The sequence below is a fragment of the Synchiropus splendidus genome, chromosome 3 (assembly GCF_027744825.2).
Source record: "Synchiropus splendidus isolate RoL2022-P1 chromosome 3, RoL_Sspl_1.0, whole genome shotgun sequence".
Lineage (NCBI taxonomy): Eukaryota > Metazoa > Chordata > Actinopteri > Syngnathiformes > Callionymidae > Synchiropus > Synchiropus splendidus.
Window position 1 is genome coordinate 16,992,295 of NC_071336.1, and position 17,013 is coordinate 17,009,307.

At 43.7% G+C, this 17,013-nt stretch overlaps 1 protein-coding gene across 1 annotated transcript; it reads left to right on the forward strand.

Moving 5' to 3' along the window:
* Nucleotides 1-1,038: 1,038 nt before the first annotated feature.
* Nucleotides 1,039-10,983, forward strand: arsj (arylsulfatase family, member J). Its single transcript, XM_053859792.1, has 2 exons — nucleotides 1,039-1,631; nucleotides 8,969-10,983. Exons 1-2 carry the CDS (start codon nucleotides 1,327-1,329, stop codon nucleotides 10,365-10,367), a joined length of 1,704 nt encoding a protein of 567 aa, XP_053715767.1. The 5' UTR covers nucleotides 1,039-1,326; the 3' UTR covers nucleotides 10,368-10,983.
* The last annotated feature ends 6,030 nt before the right edge of the window (nucleotides 10,984-17,013 follow it).

A 17,013-nucleotide genomic window follows, 5' to 3' on the forward strand; every position in this document is an offset into this window, starting at 1 on the left:
AACCCAATTCATTCACCCGCAGCAGGTCCAGCCAGTGTTGTTACTGTAGTTCTACTGAATGTTTACAAACACCTCAACCTCAGCGCCGCAATGTTTGTCCACACTTCTATGTTTTATAGTTACTAACAGTACATACCGCTGCATGGTTAGAAAATCAAGGCTCCTGAGTGAAACAACTTACTTTATCAGACTCCAGCTTTGATTTCCTTCTTGGAAAAGTCAACAACATCAATTCAACAACGTGACAGGTGAAAAAGCCTTTTTGGATAAAAACAGATGTCGACAAACTAAGCAAAAACTTGAGCTCAGACGCCGAAGACATTCCCCAGCCAGCTTGATGTGGTTTGAAACCCACAAACTGATGTAAAATGTTACAATAAACGATGACCCTTTTCTAGTTTTCTAAGCTTCCATGTAAAGACTCAATTTTCAGTCATTTTTAGAACGTGTTTTTGAACACATTCTGTTGTTTGATCTGTTTAAAAATTTAATACTCACTTCATAATAACCATATGCATTATTCAAACTTTTTTTCCTGTTTTTTTCAACACGCTTGCGTTTAGCAGAAGAGTATTATAGGATTTCAAACCACTGAAAATCAATGTTTTTCATTAACAAAATATATGACAATCTGCCTGTGAGATGAAAATATTGCGAAATGTATTCTACCTACCTTAAGTTTTACTAGTTGCTACATACAGTTAACAACCCTGAACAAGACTAAGGCGGTTAACTAACGATGTACGTACAGTTAATTGTTGGTGAAATTTCCGTTATAGTTATCTCCAAGTGGTTCTTAAGTTTTCGCACCTGTAGCGAATGCATTCACCAGTTACTGGCGCACGTGAGCAGCCCTGGCAGACGCAGGTATATAAATACTGTACGTATGTTGTAATTAGAGCGTGAAATAGTTTTTGGCTGTCTTACTAGATCTATTTTTTTTCTTGGTTGAATGGGGAGGAAGGCGTGTCTGAGTTGTCCGTGAACGCACCAAGTGGACCTGCCTCCTCCGTCTCCGGTCAGACCGAGCGGCTCTGCAGTTCGGGAGGATGGTGGCTTAGACATAATGGAAGTCTCCGGTGGAGCCGCGGATCCACCTGCCCACGTGTCTACGGTCGCCGTGGAACGAGGTGTGAACCGAGCCCGGACTTCTTCGGACCACATGGATTCCTCCCGCTGGGAGGCTGTCAGCGAGCGGATATAAATCACCAGGAGATGCCTGACACTTCATGTGCTCCTTGACAATGTAAGGCGGTCCACCAGGGGCTCTCACCGGCCGACCCAAGCGAGATAACCGACCCAGGAGGTCCAGACGCGGGCGACAGCATGTACATCTTGTGGGTCCCGGTGAGTTTGTTCCTGGGCTTCATCATCTCCCACACGTGGAGCGTTCAGATGTCGTGGGACAACTGGAGGACGCGGAACCGCGCGAACGAGTTCGACAAGCCCAGCAGCCAGCCGCACATCGTCTTCATCCTCGTGGATGACCAGGGCTTCCGAGACGTGGGCTATCACGGTTCCGAGATCAAGACTCCGACTCTGGACCGGCTGGCGGCGCAGGGAGTCAAGCTGGAGAACTACTACGTTCAGCCGCTGTGCAGTCCGTCCCGGAGCCAGCTGATGACCGGCAGGTAACTGGAAGCACCTCAAGAGGAGTTTTTTCCCCCCTCTATACATTCTAGTTGCACTTTTCTCAGGTTGTGTTGAGATGAGCATGTCTTGTCTGGATGGATTAAATCCTGCTCTGGTCCAGCCTGGACGTTTCTCATTTGGAACCATATATTCCCAGAACCCCACTTCCAAACCACTGGCCAAAATGCATGCTATGGCGACCGGATCATCCATAGGTGTGACCGTTGTCTGTCTCTGTGTGTCCTGGAGTCGACCACCAGAAGACCCTCAGTGTGCAAGAACACACCGGGTTCCATAGTGCACTGCAACAGATGAAACTCTTATTAAAGTTAATTGTAGTGATGGCCTCTACCTCCTTCTGATGATCACTTCAGGTTGAGTTTGTTCAGCTTCTCTAAGGTGTTTGACTGAATGTTGCCCCGGCAACCTTCCTGGAGGAAACTGTAAAGAAAGGTTGGACGGTGAGGCTTGGCTCTGCACTCACTATTAGTAGTGTGTGTGTTCTTAATGCGGTCTGGCGCGATAATCTCCTCAGAGCATGTTTCACATCAGCAGTTTGAAGCTCTGTGGGGCTTCTCCATCTGCTTCACTCTTTAGTTGGAAAGTTGGCGTCCTGCTGGGCACCGGTGCGTTTTGGCCCACGGCCGAGATATTCGCGAAAGTGTGGGCGCCACAGATTTCTTCTGAAACCCGCAACGACTTCAAGACATATCTTACACTCCAGCTGCCACATGAAAATGTAGACCTGGGTTTAGTGGTGTGGCTGGACTTGTCAGTCCGCTGCGTGTGTGTGTGTGTCTCGGGTTGATTGACGTGACATCATTTGTTGGCGTGTGCAAACATTAAAACTTCACACTTAGCGGATCTCGGTGAACACGTCTTTATGGAACACTTGCTGAGGCTTGTCAAGACAAATATCAGACAAAGCACGCGCAACTGAATCCAAAAACCCTCGGCAGAGCCAGAACCAACTTTCACGTTGCTACCAAGGCAACAGTCCACGTCTGAAGCACTTCATTATTATTATTTTTCATACCAAACATTGGGCGAACTGGGACCAGTTTGACCAAACAAGCATGTGGATGTGAGGAGATCCTGCTCAGTGAGGAGGGGAATCCAATACTGCGTAATTCTTATGGAAAAAAAGACTTGATTGTGTGTTGAAATAAATGCTAAAATGTTTCTCTGACATCAGCCGTCTGATTTTAGAGTTTCCCTCATGCCACTTGTGATTTTGACCCGCCAGTTTGTCTCCATACTGAGTGATTGGGACCTTAGGTCAAGTGGAAGGCAAAATAGGTGACTTCAATTTATAGGTTCCTTAGATGGAAAATGTGTTTGTTTCGGTTCTTTTTAGCTGGACTCATTTACAGTCTTCATGTATGTATATTTTGTCTTTATTGGATCTCAATAATTATTCCCTAAATTCCGGAGGAAACACGCCATTTGTTTATGCGCATTTACTTATGTTCGCTATTGCAGTCATTAGATAGCAGACACAGTTGCTTTGTACGACAAAAGGTCACCCTGAACTCCCATCCTTCTTTCTTTTTGTGACCGTGATGGACGATAGATAAAAGCCACCATTTAGTTTCCCTGATAACATCTGTATGAACCTTTTAGTCTTTTTAAAAGCCGCTCCAAAAGACCAACAAGTTTCCAGCATAAGGGCTGAGAAAGTCAGGAAGCACATTTACAAGCTTAAAGTCAGTAGATCTTCTTATCTGCATGGATCTGCTTCACAAAGTTGCAAGGAATGATTGAAACTCAAAATCCACAGTTGCATGAAGGACTTTGAAGATTAATTATTAAATTAAGCCACAAGAAAAAATACTTGCACTTGCACTTGCAGCTGTAGGTGACTCTGCACTGACCTCTTTTGGTTGGTTTTAAGACACAGGGGATTCCTGTCCTCGAAAATTGACATCTAAAGTCACAACAAAGCAGAATGTCAAAAGGCATTCATCCATTCTTGTGAAAAAAAAAACAAACCTTGAGCTGGAGGAGGTTTGTGTGGATTGGGAAGTTTGGGCTTCCTTGCTCCGAATGCTGCCTCCGCGACCCGACCCTGGATAAGCGGCAGAAGAAGGTGAAGGTATTTACCATGATGGATCGAGCTATATTGTGTGGCTCTGCAGTGCTGCACTGTTGGGGCCTACAGTTGTTTCTCTGGAGGCTCAAGGAATGTACGTTTGGTCCGGAGATTCCCAGGAGTTTAAAGGCAGCCCATGACCTGTGCTTTTTAAGCTTCTGACTTAGATTAGTTTCTGGATTCTTGTACATTCTTCAGCCTCTTTTATCTTGAAAAGACTTTATCTCTAAGAGCACCGGTAGATTTGAGGATCAGACGGATGAGATCACTGGATCTTTGCCAGTTCACTGCCTAGAGAGTTCTGCACTTTTGCACTTGTTGATCGACTATTGCTGCTTCTCTTGCTTTACACTTTTGGACCTTACTTGCCGGAGACATTATACCTCTAGGGTTCTCCTTCCAATTAGACATGTCCAGATCATCACTGCAGGGAGGAGTCCAGGAGGCCCCTGACAAGATACCTGATGCGCTGTGCTTCTCCATCCAACTGACGTCTCACCCAATCTCAGAGGCCTGACGCCCTGCAGAGACAACTTTCTTCAACAGCATGTGTCTTGTTCTTTCAGTTGCAACCCAAAACTCCATACTTTGTCAGTGAGAGTAGGGATATTTGACGTTTGGTTCTGCTCACTTCACCATGACAGATCTCATTTCATTCTATCCCAATGCTTGAACAGGACTCTGTGTCTTCCAACTCCTCCACCTGGAGAGGACATTTCACCTCACTCTGACTTAGAACCACACTCTCATACTCCTACATTTAAATATTTTGATCATACATACTTTGAAGCGTTGATGGAACTTGTCGCGTGCAGATGAAGCAGGTAAGGCTGCTACATCAGCTTCAACCTTCAAATAAGAGGAGCGTGAGAGAACGTTCACCCTGTCTGGTTTGATTTAAGTGCTGCGATATGATTTGCTGCTGAAACTCGGTCGTCCCTGCCTCAGTTTCACTGCTCAGCCCTCTAATCCTGCGCTGAGTTGCTGAAGGCGAGGGCAGAGGTTGTTCAATGTGAGGGCCGCCGCTTCCATCAAAAAACGCTTCAACGTCCATACAAGACATACTTTTCACCTGGTGGTGCTGCTTCTTTGTCATTTGGCAAGAGCTGTGTAAAAATGTCAGAGAGTCGTGTCCTCTTACCTGTATGAACAAACCCAGCGCATGGACTCGCTGACACATTTCATACATCATGAAGTGTTTAGCTGCTCCACGCAGCTCACGAGGTCACAGTCACACCTGGGGATGTACTTTTCTTCATCTTGAAGGTTTACATCTCAGTCAACTGTGTATGTTGGACACACGTGGTTCTCGTTTTAATCTTAAACCTTCTTCCGCTCGGCTTTCATATTTTATGCCAGTGTTTATAGAGTGGTCTGCGCTGTCTAGCAAAGACTGGGAATATTATCAACTTGAATAAATATTATTATGGAGCCACTGTTGCTTTTGACCCTTGAAACATCGGGAGAAGCAAGTCAGAGCTCTCCAACCTGACCTGAAGACCATGATGTCATTCTGACCTCCTGAGTTTTTCATTCATTCGTCTTTCATTGTTATTTTAGCTGCAATATTCGTCTCACGGTATATGTAGTATCACAAACCTTGTTTTTATTGTATGTAAAGGTGAATGTAACTGGCTTTTCTACTTTGATAATCGATGATGAATTTAGCGCTTTCCCGTATAGTATTTCTGACCGGTGAGTTCTGAGACAGACTATTGCATTTCACTATGAAAACTGTATGACATTCTTGTTAAATTGTGTATTTTCCTCCAAATCCTGTGTGATTCAACTTGAAGTTTACGTCTCACTTAAAGTGTAAGAGTGATAGTTACCTGCCAGAAGCTGCGTTGTAATGCCATGAGTTTTTATGTGCTTCATTACAGATAATCCAAAGACTTATTTGAGCACCGACACTTTCCATTTGGTGCACTGCTGTTTACAAGAAAGTCATTGTATACTCTGTAAGCCAGATTTATATGGATGACCTCGACCTTCGCGTTCAGCAATCCAGCTCTGACTTTATAAGGACTTGCAGCCAAGTCGGGCCATTTATAGTGAAGCTGTTGCAAAAGTAGCCTCTAAACATGTTAGACAAAATGCTTATTAATACTGTCCAGCTATTGCTGTTATTTCACTCGTGATGAAAGGGTGATCATTGTGTTAGGACCTGTTCATTTCATTTCCATAAATTAGCACAGTGGTGGTGTGCATGGCGGTTGTTCAAGACCAGAACCAGCAATCACAGCATGCTGTATTCAGGACTGTATTCAGGACTGTTTGCAGTGCTGCGCCTTATCAGCTAGATTCATTTCTAGTTTGTCAGAAGTTGATTTATGATCTAGAATCAGTAACCCAACACTTTTAGTATTGCTCTGTCCACATTGAACTATACCAACAACTGAGTTCCAAAAGTAAAATTGAACGGGTCCAAACCGATCACGAGCGTTTGGTGAAGGTGTTGTGAACAGTCCTCTATGACAAGCGAAGCTAGACGGAGCACTGCAGAGCTGACTGTGATCAAAAGCTCAGTGCCAAGTCCGTGTTGCTTATTCGAACCATATGTGCCTAAGACGTGGAGCTTTAATAGAGGAGTCGGCCTGGTTAGCGGGATCTCCTCCACAACACTAGCATCTAGAACAACAGCCAGTGCACTTGTCTGCCGGGACAATTGCCGAGGCTCTGTGATTTGAGCTTAATGACGTGTGTGATTCTCTGGCTTCTCAACTCAACAGTTGTGCAAATAAACTAGAAGTACAGCTTGACTCAAGGATACTTCTCTCTCACACTCTGACTTTAAATGACACACAGAAGGAAAGCACTTCGAACTGTGGCAGGCTTGGGGGTGTCTAACTCAAGAGATTTGGCCTTTTGCCTAAGAGCCTGAGTCTCTATCTGCTTTTTTTTTTAAAGCTTCAGAAAGTGAGAAAATATTTCCGGGGGTTACCGGTTATTGCAGATTTTCCTCAAGGACTCGTGAATCCAAGAACTTGGATCGGTTCCCACAAAGTACCTGCCATTTCCTTGTGAACATCAACCTGAGTCACAGTGACAGAGGGCTGGTTCACCAGAGTGGGCCTTTGCTCCCCCTCGCTCCACTCACCGCCTCGGACCCCACATCAGTCTGACTGATTTGTGGGGGGATCAGAGACTGCACTTAGCATGACATTCTCATTACACGCCTGTTACCCTCCGGTATGTGAGCAGCAACAATCTGCAGGAGTTCCAAAGAAAGAGGCAGCAACACTCACTGACACTGAGGCCCCGATACCTGCTGGGTTTCAAACATGTACTTGTGTCAAATGTATCATCGTCAATGGCGCAACAATGGTAGACAATATATTGATGCACCATTTGTTCTCTTCTGCGAACAAACTGTGCAGCATAAACAAACTTTTTCAATTATTTACTCAAGGCACAGATTCCTTCTCTCTGTTCTTCCCCAAAACACATGTTGGCTAGCTACTTCTTTTTTGTTGTTCGGAGCTGCACTGACATTGTGTTTGATTCCCAAAGGTCTTGTGGTCTATTGTTAAATGTGATGATCAGCAGCAATGTCAACATGGCATGCTGCAACCTTGTTGGATGGAACAGTTTTTGCACAGTTTTCCATTTTTGTTATGAAACATTCACATTGTTTAGTGGACATATTTATATGTATGTAAATACGTATCAAATGTGTACAGTATGTGGCATCAACAGATGATCTTTATGAATATGAAGTAGGTATGCACCTAACATTCAGTGGCCGAATGTATTTGGCCGACTAGCCCAAAAAAAAAGTAACATTCGGCTTAGGCTTACTAGTGTGTGACACATGCAGAGCAGCCTGAATGATGGTTTTATCTTCAAAATGACAGCACAGTGTCATAGAATGTGCCAAAATTGCACAGCTGAGGTGAAATGAGGTCTCTGAGACTAACAAAGCACCCACCACAAGCGCCGTATATATCTGGCAACACAATCCTCCACCTCAACAGCACTGACCCTGCAGCTCGCTGCCCCGTTGGCTGGTGACCAAACAGGAGCGGTTCAACTCAAGTCGAAATGATTTTGACTTTCCGACTCATGTCTGACACATTTCCTCTTAATTTGATCGTTTCTTTGTTGTCCATGTGTCAAGTGTCAAGCGCAGCGGGTTTTAGTGCAAAATGTGATTAAAAGTCTGCATATCGTGTCTCGGTTTTTCGGTTCTTTGACGTGTTGAAGAGTGAGAATAGAATTGCAGTTTGCAACGAGCATCCAACCAAACTGTCTAGAGCCTTCTATTTATTATTATTATTATTATTATTATTATTATTTTATTCATCTAAACATCATTTTCTTTGACAAACATATATGTAAACGTGTTCTCGACTATTCATGCAATATTTTTTTAAAATAGTAAAAATCCTAACCACAATGGATATTCTGTATTTGGCCAAGCATTTAAAATGTAATTGACTCGGTGCATCTCTAATACAAAGTTGAGCTCACACAACCTGATTCACTTTGCCTTTTACCGATGATACACTGGACTATGCTGTACAAAAGTAAGGAATAGCGCCATTACTCTCCCCAATTCAACTCCTTGCTTTAGGTGTATGGGATGATTTTGACATTCAGCCGAGGGAACGTTATCCACAAAGACGTTTGTCTAATGCAGCATTGCTATACATTCTTAAAGCATTAGGGGTGACGCTTTAAACTTTACTGCTGTGCTGTAACTTACTTGAGTGAACTCTAGTTGGAGACATACTGCTCTGGTGTTAGTATCCATTAACCTAAGAGTAACATTTGCTTTCATTCCCAATTTTCAAAGAATGTGAAGGCCAACCACCTCCTGGCTCTCCTCCTCATGAATTCTTTTAAGTAGTGCAAAACACTTACCTGAGCCCCGTCAGCTTCACTTCACTCAAGAGAGCGGGTCATCCCTCCGGGGGAGAAAGATCAGGGCGCAAAGAGGGTTAGAAGGTGTTGAGAGTGTTATGAAACAGATGGTTTGCTGAATTGGCTGGAGCCAATAGAAAAAATGGGAAGGTGAAAGTATGTGCTTTTCGGGGTTATAGATTTAGTGCAAAAAGTGGCTTAAAATCACAAAATGTTGATTTACATTTTTGAATGTACATTTTGTTTGTGGAATATTGTTCAGTATCAGTCTGAGATGCATGAGCCCTTCAAAGTTAAAGGATATTTTTCTGTATCCTAACAAAGTTCAAATCCGTGCTTTACTTTCTCTTACCATCTTGTTCTCTTGTCTTCTCTTAGATACCAGATCCACACTGGTCTTCAGCACTCCATCATTCGAGCTACACAGCCCAACTGCTTGCCCCTGGAAAACGTCACATTGCCCCAAAAGCTCAAGCGGGCAGGATACTCCACTCACATGGTGGGCAAATGGCACCTGGGATTCTACAAACGTGGCTGCCTCCCCACCCAGCGTGGCTTCGATAGCTTCTTCGGCTCTCTCCTGGGGAGCGGGGACTACTACAGCCACTATAAATGTGAAGGTCCTGGTATGTGTGGCTACGACTTGTATGAAGGGGAGGAGGCTGCTTGGGAACAGGATAGAGGAATGTACTCCACTACGATGTTTACTCGCAAAGCTATCAGCATTTTAGCGAACCACAACCCTGACAGGCCATTGTTCCTGTACCTGGCCTATCAGGCAGTTCACTCCCCACTGCAGGTTCCTGCCCGCTACCTCGATCGCTACAAGGGCATTCCAAATCTGCATCGGCGGAAATATGCGGCCATGGTGACCTGCCTTGATGAAGCTATCCACAACCTCACGTTGGCATTGAAGCGCTATGGTTTCTATGAGAATACTGTTTTGATCTACTCCTCTGATAATGGAGGCCAACCGTTGGCGGGGGGTAGCAACTGGCCCCTGAGAGGAAGCAAGGCTACGTACTGGGAAGGAGGCATCAGGGCAGTTGGCTTTGTGCATAGCCCCCTGTTGGTGAACAAAGGGACAAAGTGTAGATCTTTGGTCCACATCACAGACTGGTTCCCCACATTAGTGACACTGGGTGAAGGAACTCTAGATGAAGACTTAAATCTGGATGGATACGATGTGTGGGAAGCCATTAGTGAGGGCCGTCCTTCGCCACGCCACGATATTCTCCATAACATTGACCCTATTTACATAAAATCTAAAAATGGATCATGGAAGGCTGGTTATGGAATCTGGAACACAGCCATCCAGGCTGCTCTTCGCGTTGGCCATTGGAAGCTACTAACTGGGGTGCCTGGTTACAGTGACTGGGTGCCCCCTCAGACCTTCTCCAACCAGCGCCTCACCCATCGCTTACACAACGAGCGTGTGCGATGGGATCGGGGCAAGTCTCTCTGGCTCTTCAACATAACCGCCGACCCTTATGAAAGAGTGGACTTGTCTCAGCGCTACCCTCACATTGTTAAGAAGATGCTGATGCGGCTCGCGCAATACAACAAGACAGCGATTCCTGTCCGCTACCCAGCCAAGGACCTGCGTTCCAACCCCCAGTACAACGGTGGCGTGTGGGGACCTTGGTACAAAGATGAGTCAGACAACAAGCGAGGGACGGGTGACAGATATGATCACTTTTTCACGAACCATCTGAGTCCAAAAAGATGGCCCAATAAGTTAATGAGCAGGAAGCTTAAGAGGAGAGTGGAGGACTGACCTTCAGCATTTGTGAAAGACTTGCATTATCTCAGGGACTGATACCTGCCTTTTTCAGGCAGTTTATTTACTTTTTAAAATTTTTAAAAAGGAGAAATCCACTCGTTCAAACACTACTGTCCCGCCCAAACATAACAATGACCTCATGTTGAAATCTTGGGCATTTCAAGAATTTTATTTTTCTAGGTTGTGTTGCATGCTTGAACTGTTTACCCTGTTGCACCGTTGTTATCAACAGTGTTTGCAGATGATTCGCATAATCATAGTTGTTTCATGTTGAGTTCCATGTGGCAATAATTAATGTGACATGCAAGTTGAATGTGGTCCGTACTACAGAAGAGGATTAAGGCCAGTGAAGGAAAAAAAATTTTCTATTAATCTCAGAATGACTTCATATTAATGTGAGAATTCTGACTTCAATCTCAGATTTTTTTCTTTAGAGTCAGAATTCTCACTTTCTATTTTCTCTATTTTTTTCCTTCGCTGGCCCTAATCCTCTCCTTGGTCTGATGAGCACAGCTTGCACAAACTAGAATAGACGATGTTCAGTCTTTTTGGAACATGACTGGTCTGGCACCGGGCCACCTGAATGTATGACGAACAAAATAAAAGTCACAGATGCAAACCTGCTTTGCCTCTTGTGTCATTTGTCACTTGTCTGGTTTGCATCAATTATTCTGACAAGGAAACAACCCGAAATGTGTTGAGATGAATTCATGTGAATAAGTGAGGTAGGTTATATTGTGATAACATGGATATTGGAGCGGGTCCAGTGTTAAAATGGTTCAAGTTTTGGTTTGCTGACAAAAAAATCAATAGTTCGGTGTAGCTACCAGAAGCCAACTTATTGAGCCTGAACACCCGCTACCACATGCCATTCAGGACCTCCGATGGCTGCAACCTGTTGTGCCCTTCGAAGACAACTTGATGGAATGGGCAGCTTGGATCTATTCAGAACCCCTCTGGCAGCTCCAAAACGGCGCTACAGCAAAGTCGATTTTAACGGAAAATTCATGAGAAATATTCACACCAAAATAAAACCTAACTCCATTAGGTTTAAAAAGTCTTCAGAATGTGCACAACTATGAGCTGCTCATGCTGTATAAATAAACTTGTTTTTAACAGAGCCATTGGACCACTTGACTCTCAATCTGGGCACAGTATAACATGACCAACATTATATGTCTAAGAGAAAATAATGTGTTATGAAGGGGAAATGTTTATGCTGCAGGCATAAATGAGCAGATTAAAATCAAAGGTGGAGTGTATATTTTTTGACTTCCGAACCAATCCCTGAATTTTGATATCTGCCGATACCAATATTCTATTTTTCCAATACCAGAGCTCAGTTTGATATAGTCTTTTCACCATTAGTGAGGACTACTGTGTATTAATTAGAAAAGGCACCACAGAAGGAAGTCTGGAAACCATGAGATCCTCGCAGAGCAGCTGACTGGGAAGACATTTCAGCAGAAGACGTGAAGCTCAGACTCTTAGATAGGTCGTCTTCGCTGATTGGATTGGTAATTCCCCATCCAAAAACGTATCCCGTTATCGACACTGGATCGGATTGGTCCCATCCTTCATTTGAGGTGCATATGTTAAAGACAATGACAAAATATAGACAGTAGGAAAAGGATTACAGCAATAAGATGCTGAGTACCGTCCCTAACATAATTGTGAATTGAAAAAAAGAACCATAAAAGCAAAATTAATCAGTAATTTCACTTATAATATACAAAAGTATTGTAAAATATTGTAAATATTGAAACTTCACTGACAAAATTCAAACAGGTGATTTGTGAGCATTACAAAATTCAAGAAAGCTCAAGGGAGTCAAAGAATGGCCATCAAAGTGCGGGCCACACATTGCCACAATGTTTTATTCCATCCCTTTTTTCTTGAGAAAATGTACCACCTGTGTTTAATACAAATAAAAGGAACTTGAGCCCGAGCTTGGGAGCCTGAGTACCACACTGCATATCCCGCAAATTAGACCCCAAAGCCACTGAATCGGACTTGGCACCGAATTCTGACTCCAACCCGCTCAACTGTCAGAGATGGATTGGTGTTAACAACTCACACTCAGATTTGACGACGGTTCCCACAAACCCTCCCCTCCATAAATAAAAACAGATTTCCTTCCTCACCCAGATTTGAGTCAAGTATCGCCATAGTTCCCATGGGAACCAGAAATCGCGTAATCTCAGCCTCACTTGACCGTTGCATAACAGCGATGCCCTGCCTGCGTTACGAGCCGCGGCAGAGAATTGCGGGAGATCATGTTCGCAGAATTTCCTCTCTTGGGCCTGAGCAGTTAAACCCCAGATTCTTTGGGAATTCACATTTGCTTTCAGTTACAGGCCGACCTTATGGAGAAGAAGTGTCCGTGTTCTCCTGAACTGGGCTCTGGAGCTGTTCTCAGTACGTTAAGAAAACCAATAATTCCTCATTGGGACCACAAAAGAGGCAAACACTGCTGGGACTGTTTGAAGTTTGCTGGAATGGTTTTAGGCATATGTACGGTCTGATTTGATCAAGGGGGAACATGTGTTGCCAAGAACCTACCAACCCTGTGCCAACAGCTGCCTGTTCAACGGGACAGTTTCCCAAACTTGCTCTGCAAATCCAGAAAAGTCCCTGAAGAACATCACCCAAAATGCCAAAACCCGTTTAACGCCAGCCATGCACAAATACCACGGAACATGACTCTCCAGGTTTGGGCTTCAAAGTTTTTTGGCGAAGAAGTGACATTCCTTTGATCTTGCATCATGGCCCTTTTCTTCTTGATGCCGAAAAACCATAAAGAGCAGCTGCTGTCATGTTTTCTGGTGACGTAACAGCGAGTCTTTCCCCAGCAGACGCCAGAGAATGGCAAATGGTGGGCCAGCTTTTAGGAGAAAGCCCCGAGGTTTTCATTCATCATGCAATAATCTGCTAGTCAAATAAGAATCTGTCGGGTTCACCGCAACCACAGACCATGACCGCATCTGATGTGATTTATCGATGTTGATGTACGAACAGTGAATCAGCTGGTTGGACAGAACCACTTGGCCGATATTGTTGCTGCAAAGATGGGGATTTCCTAAAGTGAGCAGTTCTTACCCTGCAGATTTGATCCAGAAGACTCATTCTATCCAGTATTGTAACATATGGCTTCGTTTCAGTCTATCCCCGGGCCCCTCCCATAATATTTTAATATAGCGCTGTTCTTTTATTGCTCAAACCAGGTTTTCATGTCACGTAATCTCTCTTTCTTTTCCCCTTTCAACTGTATTTCCTTCTCTTTTTATCCCTGACATGTTGTAATGTGTTTCAACGGCATTTATTTTACCATTCTTTACTGCGCTCAGCAGTGGTCCTCTTGAGGTCCCACACCAGACCAGACTCCACAGCTTGAGGAGTGGTCCAAGTGATACACTGTGTCTAAAAACACAAAGGTTTTTGTCTCCCCAAAGGAGAACTATATCTAACTTGATTACACTCAACAGAAATAGTCACATATGCCAGCATTTAAGTTGCTTCATCCACCTCAAACCATGCACCGAGTCACCTCCCAGGGACGTCAATAACTACACTATACTCCAACAAAAGTATTATTTCAAGAGGCCGAGCAGTGACGCCCAACTGTAAAAAATGGCAGACGGCACTCAGTGCTGTTGTAATCAGGAACTAAAGTAGTGTCCCCCAATGTGGCCCTTGCTTGACTAGTCTTCACCCCTCTATGACCCCATAAAAGAAAATGATTGGGAAAAAAGGAACAAATGTACAACTGCAAGGTCATCTGCTTCAATTCTTGCATTTGACGGTGACAAAAGCCCCATCCTGTATGTGTGTGTGTGTTTCTAGTGAGGAAACATACAGTGAGGACCAGGTCATTGTAATTGGGCTTAGGTTTGAGTCGTGGTTTAAGGTTAGCCATTTATTTTGGATAGTTATGTTAAGGGTGAGAGGATGGGGAAAGCATTAGAGTTAGTGATGTTCTAATACAAAGCATTGATGTGTTTCGATGAGGCAGTAGAACAGGGCTGCTGAGGACCTGATCATCATGGTGACTGATATGTAAGGTTTTAGTGGTGGTTGCCTATCGTGCCCTCCATTTTTCTGTGGGTTCAAAAGAGAAACAGAGTAGCACTTTTGACAGATCCATTAGACTTTGACACACCACAGCTGGACTTTCAGCGCTTCAGTGACCTTGTCAAAGCTGAGCTGCTTTGTGTCATATTAGTCAGACACATGTCCAGAACGCTTTCTCCACCACAGAAAGTCACTCCATTGTCTTTGCACTTTTGGAGTGACCACATAACTTCTTCACTTGTTTTGGAATGCCATTTGACGATACTTCAAGAGTTGGTTGGAAATGAGCAAACTTACAATTGATTTAGTTTTTAAAAAATGAGCACAAACGTGAATACTACAAGTCAAGAGGCCCTATTTTGTTTATCCATCTTTGAAAAGCTACATACACATGCTGAAACATATGGTGAAGTGAAAAAGAGTGATGCTGCTTGAGTTCAAGGAAATTTGGTTGGAAAAATAAGATTTCATCCCTTTAGCCTTTAGTCTCATTTCACTATCACTGCCATCACAAAAGCATGTTCATCCACTCTGCAAAGGATTATAGGGTCAATGATGCACCACACTGCAGCGGACGGACCTCATGGAGCAACTTCAGCTTGGTATAATAAACATGTATTTTTTTCTTTTGATGCAAAGCTACTGTATTAGCATGTGATATTTGATTTATGAAGAAAAACAATGCTCAATAGAGCACCTTTAAAAAAACAATATACAATCAAACCACTGCAATAAATACATTTTCATGTGACATTGTTGACAAAATGTGGAGGTTTTCTCATGCATCCTTTGCTGCTTGTGTTATAGGAGCACACTCGCGCTACTGCCACCTACCGCTTGTTACTCTCTCAATATTGATGCATCAAATTACAAAGCTAAAATATATGTAGGACGATAATACTGAATGGAAAGAAAATAAGGGAGGCGCGTGCACTGTCCCAGCACCTTTCTAGCTATTGCAATAATCATAAAGCTAGTGGTGGTCCTACAGCGAATTTCTCACCATCCGAGAATGTAAAATATAGACCTCCTTTTACTGCTGTAAAAAAAAAGTCTCTTTTTCATTCTGATGTTTCCTGCATTAACCTGTTGCACGACAGAATTACAGCAATGAAAATTCAGAGATGCAGCTGGGTTCTACGGCTCCATTCACAGCTGTTCTATTTTTGTCACCAGGGGCTAAGAAATATGTCAATTTAGAGCGAATCGTTCAGGCCTGATGCATATCCCTGAGTACAATGCGTCTGCAATACAGATGAATTTGGCTCATGCAACCCCCCAAAGAAATGCTTCCCTCCTTCCCCTCAGCCTAGGACCACCCCAGCATGCATCCTCGTGAACACAGGTGGCAAATCTCTGAAATCGATTGTGTTTAATCGGAGAAAATCAAAACGATTTTAAACATTTGGTCTCCTTGATCTCTTGCAGTGCATTATGGGACTGTGATCAGCTGCAGCGTAGGAGTGCTTGTCACCAGCGCCATTAGAAATGGACTGGACTGTGTTGAAGCCTTTATGTGTCTGACATTTCTGACATTTCTTTAGGATACTGCAAGATATCATGGATGTTTGTCGACCACTATATAAAACTGATGTTTAACGTTGTTGCAGTGCTACAGCGTTGATTGTGTTGTTGCTTCGTCTATGTTTTAATGTCTCAGTAAATGTTTGTATGCAGTCGTAACAACCAAAATGTCACCATTGAGGGAAGAATAGCGGCAGTTTAATCTCTCATAACAATGTTATGTTCATTGAACCAACTAAGCTTCCATCCACCATGGATGTTCTCTGTCCTCAACTCATTTGTTGCGACTGCAAGATCTCACTGCCAGAAACTGGTCTGTCTGAACCTCCACCCATTGTTGGGAATTCATGACACGCACTTCCTTGGAGGTTGTTTCATTCAGATCGAAAATGGTTCAAATGAAACACATTGAATTTAACCTCTTGTGCATGTCTTTATAGCCTATTAATTATCCTGGACAAGGCAAGAATGGAAGAATGAATGATTCATCCCTCAGCCCACATGCCTCATGGAGGCTCTCAAAATCAAAAAAGGAGTCCAATAAAGAGGAAAAGCCCTAGTGTCCATGTGAGAGCAGGCAGGTCGGACAGGATATGAGGAGGAGGACTCGCCTCGTCTGATTCCTCCCAGATGGAGTCACTCAGCTGTTTACTGTACTGGCTCAGACCCAGTCCTCCGAAAAATCTCATCTTACCGTCAGAAATGGAGAAAGCCGACTGGATACGTTTCAACGACAGCAACACCTCCACACCTGTCACATTCCAGGAGGTGTGAGAACTGAAACAATAGTGGAATTATACTTCTTAAATCCAGAGAGCCTTCAGCTACGATCACAGGCATTTTCTGGATGAGCCGCTTTGGATTCCAGCTCTGCAACTTCTTTTACTTCAGTTGTGATTGTTTCAAACAAGAATGAATAGATGTGACCAAAGAGAAGGATGCTTTATCACCCTCCAGAGAGAGAGACTCCAGAACTGACAGAACTGACAAAGCCTCCTGAATAGGGGGCGAAACGTTTTCTTTGACTATTACCAGTCTGGTTGAC